The sequence below is a fragment of the Pan paniscus genome, chromosome 10, assembly GCF_029289425.2.
Source record: "Pan paniscus chromosome 10, NHGRI_mPanPan1-v2.0_pri, whole genome shotgun sequence".
In the NCBI taxonomy this organism is placed as follows: domain Eukaryota; kingdom Metazoa; phylum Chordata; class Mammalia; order Primates; family Hominidae; genus Pan; species Pan paniscus.
Window position 1 is genome coordinate 67310579 of NC_073259.2, and position 15660 is coordinate 67326238.

A 15660-nucleotide genomic window follows, 5' to 3' on the forward strand; every position below is an offset into this window, starting at 1 on the left:
GCAGCAGCTCACAATGATCAAACGATCGTGAAGAGGGACACCTGCGAACCAAGGCGCCACGGCAGGTGCTGCCCATAGACACCGCAGGAGGGAATAAAGGGCGAGACCCCCGCCTTCACCACAGTTTTCTCAGCCTGCAGGGAGGGAGGACGTGCGAGGCCGATGCGTGGAGGCTATGGGCATGCTGGCCAGTGCTGGTTTGTTGCTGTTGCTGGTCATCGGCCACCCCAGAAGCCTAGGTGAGCCTAGGGCCCTGAGCACCAGGACTGCGGAGGAGGCTGAGCGTGCTGGAGAGGGAAGACTTCATTACTCCTTGCCTCAGGAAGTCGGGGTGGTATAGCCACACCTGAGGCATTTGGGAAGAAAGGGTGAGGGGGTGGTGCATGCTCAGATGTCCCCAAAGGAAGGTCTGGGCCAGATTGCCTTTTTGAAATTTTTCGCATTTTAGAGTTCGTTTGTAGGCACACCTGCTAATCATGTGTGTACTAAGGAGCCTCCTCCAAGGAAACCTAACCAAGTAGAAGTAACTTAAAGACAAATATCTCCCTTCCGGAGTAGTATATGTCATTCCTCAGTATCTTTTGTTTTGTTTTGTTTTGTTGTTTGTTTGTTTGAGACAGGGTCTGGCTCTGTCACCCAGGCTGGACTGCAGTGGTGCGATCACGGCTCCCTCAAACTCCAGGGCTAAAGTGATCCTCCTGTCTCTGCCTCCTGAGTAGCTGGGACCATAGGCACGTACCACCACACTTGGCTAATTTTTACATTTTTTTGTAGAGATGGGGTCTTGTCATGTTGCCCATGGTTCTGACCTCCTGGGTTCAAGTGATCAGCCCACCTGGGCCTCCCAAAGTGCTGGGATTACAGGCGGGAGCCACTGCATGTGGCTCCTGGTATCTTTAACACAACCTAAATTTGCATCTTCCCAGAGTAAGCCCCAAGTCACCTACCAGAGGCAGCGCTGGCTCCTTCCTGCCCAATGGTAACACAGGCTGAAAGGGAGCAGACAGGAGGCAAATTCCGGTCAACCCAGGTGACTGTGGGATATTCTGAAGAAAATATTGAGAGAAGAATGTGATAGTCCGCAGCTAAGTGCTATCAGAATGTCTGTGCCAGGCCGGGAAAATCCAAATGGGAAATGTTGGTAAAGTGAACTCTTACATAAGGCTCTGTGTGTGCACACACACATGCTCTTCTACACAGGACTGAAGTGTGGAATTCGCATGGTCAACATGAAAAGTAAGGAACCTGCCGTGGGATCAAGATTCTTCTCTAGAATTAGTAGTTGGAGAAATTCAACAGTGACTGGACATCCATGGCAGGTCAGTGCAACAAAGGCATTGATTTCTTAATGAGAAAACAGTGAAATATTTCCTTTGTTTCAAAAGCAAGAATGCACGTTGATATGTAGTTTTTCTCCTGAACCCCTCTAGCTCTCTACCAAAAAGTTTACTTCATAGGAACTATCCTACTATCCAATTTATGTCAGTATTTTAAGAATATTATGTCAGATTAGAAAAGTTGATCTCCAGTGTTTCCGATGGAGATACATATGTGGGGAGACATATTAGCTGCATTTGTAACTTTCTTCTTGGGCAGGTCTCCCTAAAATCAGATGAGCACCACTTCTGTGGAGGAAGCTTGATTCAAGAAGATCGGGTTGTTACAGCAGCACACTGCCTGGACAGCCTCAGTGAGTAAGTTGTGGATTTCCATTACTTGTCAGGCCTTGATTCCTGGCTATGGGACTGGGAGATTTGTTGCTCTAAATAGCAGGTTCATTCTCAGTCCCTTTCTTACTTTTGCCTCCCAGTGCACCCACCCACTGATCTTCCTGATTCCCAGAAATGTGTGTCTGTCCCAAGATTCCCAGTGCTTCCTGTTCTACTGAATTAAACAATCCCAGACATCATCTATAATTTATGGATTTAGTGCTTGGGTAGAGGTGGTGGTTACTTACTGTAATAAAGCATTAACAAGAAATGTTAAATGGATGCTCCAAAGTTTTAATCATCTGGGTTTAAATCATTAGGAGGGAAAAAACTGCAGAAATTACAAATATTTGACCAGATTAAAAGAGGGTACTAATAAGAGAAAAGAAGGAACAGTTCTAGAAAAAAACTTCTGTATCCTGTTAAAAATGGCATTGCATGTGTGAACTATGGTTTGTATATCAAAGAAGAAAAGGATGCAATATTTAAATACTTGACTCAGAAAAATGGAAACATGACTGAAAACTACGATTTTTTCTAGATTAAAAAAATATGACCATTGGTAATACTCAATAATAAGGAAAACCTTCTTCAAAGACTCAGGGATGCTTAAAGATACATTAATCACTTTTCATTTAATTACATCAAACCAAGAAGACTTGCGTAGGGGAAACAACTACTTATGAAACATTTTTCTTTGGTTTTAGGAAGCAACTGAAGAATATAACTGTGACTTCTGGGGATTACAGCCTCTTTCAGAAGGATAAGCAAGAACAGAATATTCCTGTCTCAAAAATTATTACCCATCCTGAATACAACAGCTGTGAATATATGAGTCCTGATATTGCACTGCTGTATCTAAAACACAAAGTCAAGTTTGGTGAGTATGGAGAGTTAGAATATTAAAAATGCAGTGGAGGAAAACTGCTAATTATGTTCAAGTTAACTTTCATGTCTGTGTGGCTGTCTAGTAATAGAACAGCTAAGCTTTGTTTCTTTTTAAAATAATTTTGTTCAGTCTATAACCTATTGAGAAAATACTGTATAGGCTACATGTCCTAGCCACAAATTATTTATGCTTAACCTAACAATCAACATTTTTTCCCTTTCATTTATTTCCATTGATACATATTAGAAGTACATATTTTCAGGGTACATGTGATAATTTGATACATTCATATAATCAAATCAGGGTAATTAGGATATCTATTACCTTAAATATTTAGCTTTTCGTATATGCTAGGAACACTGGAATCATTTCTCTGATCTATCAAACATCAGGTCTTACCTCTTCTAAGTGTGTATTTGTATCCGTGACTCAATCCCACTTCATCCTCCCCTCCTCCCTACCCTTCCCTGCCTCTCATAGCCACAGGTTTACTCTCTATCTTCATGAGATTCAGCATTTTAGCTCACACATGAGGGAGAATATGTGATATTTGTTTTTCTCTGCTTGGCTTATTTCACTTAATATCCATGTTCAGTTTCATCTGTGTTGTTACAAATGACAAGATTTCATTCTTTTTGTGGCTGAATAATAGTCCGTTGTGTATATATACTACATTTTCTTCATTCATTCATTGATGAACAACTTAAGTCCATATTTTGGCCAACTGGTATTTTAAGGACTCCTGTGTCTTGGCTGGGCTACATTCTAACTACCTACCTATATTCATCTCTAACAAAAAAGCTCGGAACATTTGAAAATATTTTCAGAGATTTCTTTCTGTCATTACTGTGAACAAGATATCCAACACTCTCTCAACACAGGTAATATAAATATTCTGGGTAAAATACTAAAAGCCCCCTTTTGTTTAAATGCAAGAAAAGGAAGTGTTAAGTGGCCAAAAACAAAGCACAAGTCCGGAGTAGTTAGCCAGGCCACTGCCCTTAAGGGATCAAATTGATCTTTAAGATCCTAGAGATTGACCTGGCCATGAGGGGAGCTGTAAAGAACCTGGAACTTTCTGAAAGGTGATGCTTTGAAAGATAGGGAGAGCGAGTTGTGTGTGTTATGCTACATAAAGTGAGGGAATAAGGACACTTACTTGTCTCAACCTTGGCTCTGGACAGAGGGTTCTCAGAAGAATCTGTAATCATGAGCCAGGCCTCACTCAGGTTTGATGCTGGAATTGACATCACCTGTGTGGCACAAAAACTCCAAGGCAAAATTTTAAAGTGGTTCCAGGTGAGTAATCAGCCTCTGGCAAAAGCCAAATAAATTCTCTGAGAGAATGAAATTTAAATCCCAGGTTTAATATATTCCCATAAAGTTTTAATGAATTCGAGCACAGAAACATGCAGAGAAATTTGCCATCAAAGATAGTCTGAAGAATTAACAATCAGAATCAGACCTTCAAAGGTTACAAATTTCGAGATAGAGAATAGAAAATGAGTATATTAAAGTTTAAAGCAGTGAAAGTTACTGAAAATGATTGAACCACAAGAAACTATTAGATGGAAGGGAAATTTGAAAATAAGCCAGTAAAACATGAAAATATAAAAATGTAATTGGAATTAGAAACTCAATAGAATATTTATCTACCAGGTTAGATTAGGTGTATGGAACTAGACAATCTGAAATAATTACCCAGAGAAGACAGTGACGATAAGAGACAGAGAAGATAGAGTGTAGTAAACATCCAATTTGAAGTTTGGAAAGAGTATGGATATTGGTAGAGAGAGACTGTAATTCAAGAGAAAGTGGCTGAGGATTGATCATAATTGATATCCAAATCTTTAGATTTAAAAAGCTTAGTAACTCCAACTATGATACAAAAAAATAATTATATATCTAGACATGTGCTGAAAATGTAGCACACTAAAAGAATGGATCCCAAAAGAATCTAGAAGGAAAAAGACACATTACCAAAAACGGAATGTTATTGACTTCTCAACAGCAGTAAGTGAATGTCAGAAGACAGTAGGCGATCAAAATACTGAGAATAACTCGAAGTGTATATAAGAGGAAACTATTGCCCCATTTTTTCTTTCCTTTATAGAAAACATCTATTAAAAGCCATCTATGCTAGTTATGTCAATTTTGTTTCCTCAATTCTCATAGCTGGGTGTATTAGGTTAAGTGTCTGTTCCACATTTAAGTGGATCAGACTTTCTCTCCACTGTTCCATAAATTTGGTCTTGTCACAGTCACTAATGACCTCTATGTTGCTAAATTCAAAGTAACTTCGCAATTCCCATCTTTCTGGGTAAGAGTTTTTAGCAGAATTGCTCATATGTTCTTGGAAATATTTTCTTCACTTGAATTCCAGGAATCCATTAGTTATTCTCCTACCCTATTGTACCCTTTCTTAGTCTTCTATGATGATTCTTCCTCTTCTCCTTGACTTCATATTGTTGGAGTGCCCCAGGCTCAGCCCTGGACATCTTATTCTCTAGTTGTGCTCATTCTCTTCGTGACCTCATCCAGGATCAATAATTTAAACATCTAAATCTAAAAAACTCTGGATTCATCCTTGATTCTTCTCTTGGACACTGTACATCCAATGAGTCAGAAAATCCTGTTGCTTCTGCTTCACTCACTTCACACTTTTGCCATCTTGTTCCAGGCAATACTGCCATCATGTCTTGCCTGGGTTAATTTTAATGGTCTCTGAAATTTTCTCAAGCTGCTTCTTCTGTCTTCCTAATGTTTGTTATTAACCCAGTGGCCAGAATAGTACTTTTTAATACATAAATCAAGTTATGTCACCCTATTCAAACCACTTCAATGGTTCTCCACTACATTTAGATGAAAATCAATGTCATTATTTTCTGACATACCCTCTTTTCTAGTCCTATATCTAACCTCTGATTTATTTTTTTTTTATGAAACTTACTTAATCTGCTCCAGTCATCCTGGCCTCCCACTGTCCCCTAAACATATATGCATGATCCTGCAGCAAGGATTGTTTCTTCATCAAATGACTTCCACCCAGATAACTACATGATTCCTTTCCTCAGCTTCAAGACTTTGCTCAGATGTCACCTGCTCAATGGGACTTTCCATGACCATAATATTTAAAATGACATCTTCCATGCCATTCTCCTTAATCTCCAGACTTATCTCCTTTATCCTATTATTTTTCCATAGCATGTATTTACCACTGAACAATGTATTATATTTGCTGTTTGTTTCTTCTCCCCTCACCCAACACACAAACACAAATATATACACTCATGAGGTTCTACCAAGACAGAGATATTTTTCTTTCTGTTCATTCGTTGAGATCTAAAAGAGTGCTTGCCACGTGATAATTTGATCATCTTGTTCTACTGTCTTCTAACATTCGCTTACTGCTGTTGAGAAATCAAGAACATTCCATTTTTGGTAATATGTTTTTTTCCTTCTAGATTTTTTTGAGATCCATTCTTTGTTTTTAGTGTGCTACATTTTCAGCAATGTCTAGACACAAAATTATTTTTTGCATCATAGTTGGAGTTACTGGGCTTTTTTCTAAAGATTTGGATATCAATTGTGATCAGTCCTCAGCCACTTTCTCTTGAATTACAGTCTCTTCCCACCATTATCCATATTTTTTCTAAGCTTCCCAGGTTCTTTACAGCTCCTCTCATGGCCAGTTAAATTTCTAGGATCTTAAAGATCAATTCAATCTCTCAAAGTCAGTGGCCTGGCTAATTCCTCTGGATTTGTGTTCAATAACTGTCAAGTGAAAAACTACCCTTTCAAAACAAAGGCATAGTCTAAAATGTTAGTAGATTAGGGGGCTCATGGTGATGTGCAGAACAATTGGCCTTATGTTTATCCTTGTTTTACTTTTTCTGCATTTCTCAAAATTTCTATAAATACAAAACGGTTTTATATGGAGAGGACAAAACTTAAAATATGTCACCATTACATTTAGAAAGAAAGTGTAGAAGCCATGAAATCAAGAGATTTCACTTTTCCAAATATATTCAACATGGCGTATTTATCCATGAACCTCATGCCTTTGTTGTTTTCTCAGGAAATGCTGTTCAGCCAATCTGTCTTCCTGACAGTGATGATAAAGTTGAACCAGGAATTCTTTGCTTATCCAGTGGATGGGGCAAGATTTCCAAAAGTAAGAGACACCAAAATGACTTAATACTTCTTCCAGCTCTCTGTATGTCCAGGGGAAGCAGAAATAATTTTGTTGACCATGAGTAGTACATTTATCATTTTTTATCACTAATTTCTGACACAACGAAGATTTCTGGTAGTCCTCAGCATTGAAAGGCTTATACTGTTAAAAAGGCTATTCATATCACTCCTGCTGCTGCCAATTTGGTATGGCAGATAAAGGAAGCTGGATAGAGCTGTGATAGATGAGGAGGAATAAGGCAAAAGGATGATCAGGAAATAGCAACAATAGTTAAGCTTCTTTGTCTTTAATATTGTGACTTTTTTGAAAAGTCAGACTCAGAAACAAAAAGTAGAAGGGTGATTACCTGGGATTTGAGAGTGAGAGAAACGGGAAGATGTGGTTCAAAGGGAGTAAATGTGGAATTGTATGACAAGTAAGTTCTGGAAATCCAATATACTGCATGGGAACTATAGTTAATATATTGAATACTTGAAATTTGCCAAGAGAGTAAATGTTAAGTATTCTCACTACAAAAAAGTTAACTCTGTGGGGTGATGTAATGTTAATTAGCATGATTATGGTAATCATTTTGCAATGTATACATATATTAAAACATCACCTTGTACTCCTTGAATAAATACAATTTTTATTTGTCAACTATACCTAAAGCTTGACAACAATACATTGTGATTTTTTATTTTATAGAGTATTTTAGGCAGGGCGCAGTGGCTCACGCCTGTAATCTTAGCACTTTGGGAGGCCAAGGTAGGAAGATGGGAGCCCAGCAGTTCCAGACCAGCCTGGATAACATAGGAAGACCTTGTCTCCACAAAATAAATAAATAAATAAATAAATAAATAAATAAATAAATAGCAAATCACGGTGGCATGCCTGTAGTCCCAGCTACTTGGGAAACTGAGGTGGGAGAATCACTTGCTCCCAGGAGGTTGAGGCTACAGTGAGCCTTGATTGTACCATTGCACTCCAGCCTGAGTGACAGAGGGACACCTTGTCTCAAAAAAATCATTTTTATAAAACATTGCTATATTGACCAAAGTTTTCCTCTCTTGGGGAAACATTTAAGCATTTGTTTAGAGCAGCCACAATTGTACAATTGCCTATGTTACCTTAAAAATCTGCTGAATTTTTAAAAAATGTCCTCTGCCACATATCTGATTTTTAGAAGTGAATATGATTCACACCTAAAAACAATTACTTCTACATGTGGTTAAAAATCTGTTTGAAATAGTTCCAAACTTGTAGACTTCCCATTAATTTGTTTCCATGAGGATATTGTGTACTAACTTATCTGTCCTCTCTCTACAGCATCAGAATATTCAAATGTCCTACAAGAAATGGAACTTCCCATCATGGATGACAGAGCGTGTAATACTGTGCTCAAGAGCATGAACCTCCCTCCCCTGGGAAGGACCATGCTGTGTGCTGGCTTCCCTGATGGGGGAATGGACGCCTGCCAGGTACAAAAGTGTAAACCAGCCTAGCTGTTCAGTAACACGTGGGTAAAAGTAGATTCTGCCTTTCCCCAAAAGAAGCTCATGTTTCTTCTATTACTGTGTCAAAATTCTTTTTCCCTTCATCTTTTCCTCTGATTTCTACTGAAAAAGTGTACTTGACCTGAGCAGAAAGAATTATTTCCTGTCTCCACGTCCATTCCTACCCCTACACTTCTTTTATTTTGGTGGGTTGGCAAAAGGGGTTAGTTTCAACGTGTGCAACCTAACGGAATCAAGCAAGATGACCACTTTCACAATCTTATTAGGTCTAGCTATGAATTCTTCATTTCACATATTGTTAAGCATTGTGGATTTTTTTTCCTTTGGTGCAGAATATATTTTCACAAAGTTTGACTGAAGATACATAGCTTTAGTCACTGTTGTGTAAGAGATATTGGGAATGACCACAATCTCCCAAGACTGACACAACTTCACAATGAATACCAATCTTCCCAAGATATTTAGAGAGGACAAGGAGACCAATTTGTGAAACACATGAGTTTTAAGTTTTAGATAGGTCTTCCAAGTAAATTATCTTCTCTTTTAAGGTGGAGCAGTAAGGAGTCATTATTCTTGGCCAAAAAGCAGCTTGAAAATGTTGAGGGAAGCTCTCTGAAATTATCTGTTGGAAGGATTTTTGAGTTTTTCTTCGAGGCGATGACAGGAGTTTGGGAGGGAGGAGATTGAAACGTACACTTATGCCGCTTTCTAAATTGGAAAACAGGCTAAAGGTGCTTTTTCCTATCTGCATTCATTACAGGCAATCCTTTTTTGGATGAAGCCCTCTATACCTTTTGAGAAGAGTTTAATCTGACACAATGTTGTCTGAAACATAGTCTTAAAGCAGCATAGATTCTGGAATGTTATTGAACATGCAATCCTAAAATCTTGGGTTCTTTATTCTGTAGCATAAGAGCCAATGTGGTCCTTTCCTTTTTTTCTTTTTCTTTTTTTTTTTTTTTTTTTGAGATGGAGTCTCGCTCTGTTGCCCAGACTGGAGTGTGCAATGGTGCAATCTTGGCTCACAGCAACCTCTGCCTCCCAGGTTCAAGCAATTCTCCTGCCTCAGCCTCCTGAGTAGTTGGGATTATAGGCACCCACCACCATGCCCAGCTAATTTTTTTGTATTTTTAATAGAGACAGGGTTTCACCATGTTGGTCAGGCTGGTCTCGAACTCGTGACCTCAGGTGATACACCAGCCCCGCCTCCCAAAGTGCTGGGATTACAGGTGTGAACCATGTGCCCTGCCCAGGCTTTCTGTTTTTAAAGCTTTGAGGCCTTGAACTATTTTGAGGGATCTATTCACTGGTGCTCCATAGGATTGGAAGATGACCTAGTCTTTCCTAGCAATTCCAGGTGACAAGCTATAGTAGAAACATCTATCTATAACTACCTCCCTTCCAACGATTTTTAGAATGTACATGGTAGTTTAAAAAAAGAAAGAGGAGGAAGAGAAATTGTTAACCTGACAAGATTGCAGCCAATAGGTATAAAGAGATTTTATCTTCATGAAAAGATTTTGCCTTGAAACTAATGATAAGGACACAAGAAAATGGATAAACAAAAAGCTGATGGACGATGACTAGTGGACTTCTTTGCCTCTACCTCTTTTCACTTTGTGATGAGTGCTGATGTTTACAGAAATGATGAAATATTTTACACTGTGGCTATTTTCAAATTTCCTTTTTTTTGTACCATGAAAGGGGGACTCTGGAGGACCACTGGTTTGTAGAAGAGGTGGTGGAATCTGGATTCTTGCTGGAATAACTTCCTGGGTAGCTGGTTGTGCTGGAGGTTCAGCTCCCGTAAGAAACAACCATGTGAAGGCATCACTTGGCATTTTCTCCAAAGTGTCTGAGTTGATGGATTTTATCACTCAAAACCTGTTCACAGGTAGGTGAATTCTTTCTTCCTCATCTCATCCTAACTCAAGGGTAGTTACTCTGCTATGTTGCGATATTATCAGAACTAAGCTTTAGAACAAAGCAAGAATGAGGCTGGTTTTAAATTCTTAGTCCAGTGTAGATACTTGTCTCTGAAACCCTGAGTACAGAAATCTGTCAATATAACTTGAACAAACCAAATCCCTGTATAACATTTTCATGAGATGCCTTTTTGCATTTATGAGATTTTATTAATAGACCTTGAGAATAGACTCATCGGGGGATTCTTTCTTCATTTTTTCAGTTGGCATGATTTTTCTCTGTACTACTTAAGAACACCAAAAATAAATCACTCATCTCCCACTTTGCCCGTTCAACCTTGTTAACTTCCTTGGCAACAGTGAAAAAATGAGGGAGAGTTAATTTGGCTCTGTGACACTCAAATCTAGATTAGGAAAATGTGGGCCTGGAGATACCAAACCTGTCGTCTGCAGAATGAAAGAAGCCCGAGAGAACACAGCTTTCAGGAACAAGCAGTTGAATGCAGAAACCACACATTTTTTTAAAATGACAAGACCCAGAGCCCCAGAACATAGCGCTCTCTCCATCCTCCATCGCTTTCTCATGGCAGTCCAAGGGCAGCCACCTGACAGGGCTTTTGGAAGTGGTGCTGTGGATCCTACCACAGGCCAGCACTTCCTCAGACTGCCACAGACTCTCCTTTGGTCTTAGATGTAAAAGGCCTCTTCACTGCTCCACTGCAGGGGAGCAGTTCTCTTCTGGTAGCAGTTGTGTTCCATTTTGATCACCTGGAAGGGAAAGTTGACAAGGTTTAAAAGCCCTGAACAAAGGTAAATGGTAACAATGAGATTTTACAAGAGCAATGAAATCAGACATTAATGGTTAATTTCAGTGAAATGAACACCAGAACGTGATAAGTGATTTATTTAAATAATGCTTCCTTCGGATAATCTTCTAAGCTTCTCATCTTCTATTTGCCTATTTTTTATAGTTCATCTTCCCCTCTGTCTTTCCAGAACTGGCTATGCTTTGGAAATAGGGTTAAATTGAGTTTTCTTAACTCTTAAAAATCAGAGAATTGAATATTTCACATCTTATTTTTAAAACCACACTAACCATCAAATCAAATCAATTCTTGCTTCCACGTAGTCCTTTAGCCTTTTTTAAAAGACATAGTGGGTTACTGACTCTGAGAAAAGATTCCCTCTGCATTGATTTTAGTAGAAGTTATAATTCTTCATATTCTTTTAACTTCACATTGTTAAAAATGTTTTATTTAAATGATTATTATTGGGAATGGCACTGACTCCTTATACCTTTTACAGGTTTGGATCGGGGCCAACCCCTCTCAAAAGTGGGCTCAAGGTGTATAACAAAGGCCCTGAGTTCTGTCCAAGAAGTGAATGGAAGCCAGAGAGGAGAGGGTATGTGTGGTTCTGATTAGAGAAGGAAGCTGACTTGAAGAAAGTCATCAGAGGAAAGCAAACAGGAGGATTGTACCATATTCACAATCTGAGTTTTATTTAAATTTTTGAATGTAAACTTTAAAAGCCCTGCTCATATTCATACATAGGCTCCAACATTTAAAACCTGACCCTGGCATCTAAAACTTTTGAGTGAATGAGGGAGACTTTCCATGCCATTGCTAAAAGCTGTATCCATTTATTTATTTATTTATTTATTTATTTATTTTATTTTATTTTATTTATTTTGAGATGGAGTCTCACTCTGTCACCCAGGCTGGAGTGTAGTGGCAAGCAGTCTCTGCTCACTGCAACCTCTGCCTCCTGGGTTCAAGCGATTCTCCTGCCTCAGCCTCCCAAGTAGCTAGGACTACAGGCACCCCCCACCACACCCAGCTAATTTTTTTTTTTCTTTTTGAGACAGAGTCTCATGCTGTGTCCCCCAGGCTGGAGTGCAGTGGCACAATCTCGGCTCACTGCAACCTCCGCCTTCCGGGTTAACGCCATTCTCCTGCCTCAGCCTCCCGAGTAGCTGGGTACAGGCACATGCCACCACGCCCGGCTAATTTTTTGCATTTTTAGTAGAGACGTGTTTTCACCGTGTTAGCCAGGATGGTCTCGATCTCCTGACCTCGTAATCCGCCCGCCTCGGCCTCCCAAAGTGCTGGTATTACAGGAGTGAGCCACCGTGCCCGGCAATTTTTGTATTTTTAGTAGAGACAGGATTTCACCATGTTGGCCAGGCTGGTCTCGAACTCCTGACCTCAGATGATCCACCCGCCTCGGCCTCCCAAAGTGCTGGTGCTGGGATTACAGGCGTGAACCACTGCACCCAGCTTATTTAACATCTTTTTTTTTTTTTTTAAAGACTGGGTCTTGTTCTCCACCCAGGCTGGAGTGCAGTGGCATGCACTCTGCCTCCTGGGTTCAAGCAATTCTCCTGCCTCAGTCTCCTGAGTAGGACTACAGGCATGGACCACCACACCTGACTAATGTTGGCCAGGCTTGGTCTCAAACTCCCGACCTCAAGTGATGCAACCGCCTCAGCTTCTCAAATTGTACTTTAGCATCTTTATACAAAGGTATTTAACCTTACCCAAGACAGCCTAGAAAGAGATGGGAAAGTTGGATAAATGTTAAATCTGAAGAAGTGTTTTTAAAAGTTTTGATTTTGATTCAAATTATGGTGAATTCAGAAATGTTTTTAAAGTCTGTTTGCAAATACAATGTCTAAATCATAGCTTCTAAAAATGTTTGCATTCCCATAAATATCGATGAAATGACTAATATAAATCATACAGCTTCAGGCTGGCCTCTGTATCATTTTGAAATGTTGTCTATGGGTGAGGCAAATGATCGGCTTGTTTCCCATGTTTTTGAAGATTGTAAACCTCAGGGGACAGTGTTATTTGGAGAAAGTGGGAAGATTTGTTACCCCCATTCCAAAGGAGACTACTATTCTCATAATTGGTATGTATCCTACATAGGAATGATTCCTGGGGCTTTTCCTCCCACAAAATGGGGCAGTTTAAAACACTCTACTTCAGCAATTTTTTTTTGAGACAGGGTCTCCCTACATTGCCCAGGCTGGGCTCGAACTCCTGGGCTCAAGGGATCTTCCTACCCCAGCCTACTAAGTAGTAGGGATTATAAGGGCATGCCACCACAACTTGGCTTATTTTGGCATTTTTATCTGGTATCTCCAGTTCTACTATAAAAGTATCTATTTCATCTGATACTTTTTGATTGGTGAATATTTACTCACTCATGTAAATCATCAACCTGAATAGTTATTAAACTAAAGTTTCCTTGAATGGATGTATTCAAATACTTAATACTAACAGCGTCTGGCAATGAGACTGCTATGGGATTTAGTGATTAATTCTGTCACATTTATTTCTATGATCATGGTAATATTTTGCTTAGCATCACCTAGAAGATGGAAAATAGTTCATGTCCTATAAGCTTTAGTCTCGTTTTACGAATTTTCTACATACCCTGTCCTCTAAAATATATCTAAATGTAGCTAAAAATATCTTTAAGCTTTAGAAAATCTTTCTGCAAGTATCTCATTTTCTTAAGTGATCTAAATTCATTTTTAAAATCGTACTGAGACTTGAATAGTGTACTACAAAGATAACTGTTCTACAAGTTTATAATCTGGTAGAAAGAGCTAGACAAAAATAACTATACTACAAGAGGAAATAAGCTTTATAATCCACACCATCCAAGAAAGTGCACACTATAAAAGATAGAGACTAATTCTCTTTGGTGTGGTTTTTAAGGTATGTGTGGAGTGGTTAGAAGTGTGGGGAGAGATATAAATGTTATAGTGGAAAAGATGGCATTGAAATGAGGCATTGAAGGATAGTTACGATTTTATAGCTCATGAGTTCTTTGGTAGCTCTAATACTGAAGATTTCAACAGATGGAGAGGCAGGAAGAGGTCATTCTATGCCAAGGGAATTAGGTATAAGCAATGTCAAGGAGGTGGGGAAGATTAGGGTTTTTTGGGTTTTGAGTGTCCCACTGTGACTGGACAACAATGTGAATGGGAACTGGGGTAGCAGTGGATGATGAGAATAGAAAGGATGATTGGGACTTAATTGCAGAGGACTTTGAGTTCCATGCAGAGAGATTAGACCTTATGCTGCAGCCAATGGGTATGCTAAAACTAAAATGATGGAAAGACTATAACTTTCAAAACTAATGTAAAATGAATATAAATATTTATTTCAAGTACAGATAGAAAAGATGTGGCTTAATTTCAGCTCATAATTTAATAGGCTTAATGATCTAAACTGACTTTGTCTCAGGCAAACTTGTGATGATAGAATGCCAATAAAGCTTTTGCCACCTTTGCTTAAGCTATTAGAAGGATATTTAGAACAAGAGTTTAAGAAACTCTTTTATTAGAGTCTCAGGGACCTCTAGGACCTCTAGGGTACAATCTTTAGACAGGGAGATTGATAAGCCAGAATTTGTCTGAAGGAAAATGACCAAGATGGGAAAAATTCAGAACAATGTTTTGAGAGGTATGGTTATAGGAACCATAATATTTTTTGATCCAAAGAAGACTGAAGAGGAGGAGGGAAGTGTCTTGATTTATCTTAGAGGCTACTAAAGAAGCAGAGTTAGACTTGTTCTGAATAATTGCAGAGCTGAAAACTAAGACCACTGGGTAGAAGTTAGAAGGCAGAGTTCAATTCAATATTAAGTCATTTATTGTTTGAATGATTTCTGAAATTAACTAGCCTGCTTCAGGAAGTAATCAATGCTCTTGATAAGTGGATATTTGAGCAAAGTATTTGTATATTGGGTAAGAGACATGCAGATGGCAGCCTACTTACCCTCAAACACAGTGACCCAACTTAGACAATTAAGCATTTCAGAGATCTCTGCAAGAAAAAGTTTCAAGAGAAGAAGGGTTATTTTAGAAGTAAGAATCAGGTCAAATGCCATCGCATATAGAAACTCAAACTTCTTGAACTGAGCAGAACTGTAGGATCAGAAGCCACGTTCATAGTGGGTTAAGTGACTGTTGAAAATTTAGTATCCCAAATAATCAACAAATTTCTATTGAACCCTCAGGATGTGTAAGACACTGTCTTAGGTGCTAGAGATACAGCAGTGAATGAAACACACAAAAATGTTTGCCTTTGTGGGGCAAGTTAGAAGGTGGAAATGGGATAATTTTTAAAGATTACATATAATAGTAGAAGGTAGTAAATGCTATACCAAAAAATAAGGCAAGAAAGGGGGGTGGAGAATGAAAGTATACAATAACAGAGAGGGTGGTTAGGGAAGACCACATTATAAAGATGATACTTGAAAAAAGGACTTGGATAAAGCAAGGGAGGGAATTATATGATCATTTTGGAAAGGAACATTAAGGCAGAAGGAATGGTATGTGTGAGACAAGAATACATTTGGTATATTTGGGGAATAGCAAATTGACCAGAGAGCCAGAGTTGAGTGGCTGGAGAGGGGCAATGTGGCCAAA

General features: G+C 39.0%; 2 protein-coding genes across 2 annotated transcripts in view; one reads left to right on the forward strand and one right to left on the reverse strand.

Annotated features, from left to right (window-relative positions):
- OVCH1 (ovochymase 1) overlaps positions 1-15660 on the forward strand; it is a 71954-nt gene continuing 56294 nt past the window's right edge. Inside the window, exons 1-8 of the mRNA XM_063593132.1 lie at positions 1-239; positions 1201-1319; positions 1597-1694; positions 2417-2589; positions 6677-6772; positions 8102-8253; positions 9994-10183; positions 11520-11622. Of these exons, the coding sequence (XP_063449202.1) occupies positions 176-239; positions 1201-1319; positions 1597-1694; positions 2417-2589; positions 6677-6772; positions 8102-8253; positions 9994-10183; positions 11520-11622 (995 nt within the window). The 5' untranslated portion in view covers positions 1-175. The remainder of the gene's footprint in view (positions 240-1200; positions 1320-1596; positions 1695-2416; positions 2590-6676; positions 6773-8101; positions 8254-9993; positions 10184-11519; positions 11623-15660) is intronic.
- LOC130540669 (uncharacterized) overlaps positions 10552-15660 on the reverse strand; it is a 104666-nt gene continuing 99557 nt past the window's right edge. Inside the window, exon 2 of the mRNA XM_057299481.1 lies at positions 10552-10982. The gene's annotated coding sequence lies outside the window, so the exon portion shown is untranslated. The remainder of the gene's footprint in view (positions 10983-15660) is intronic.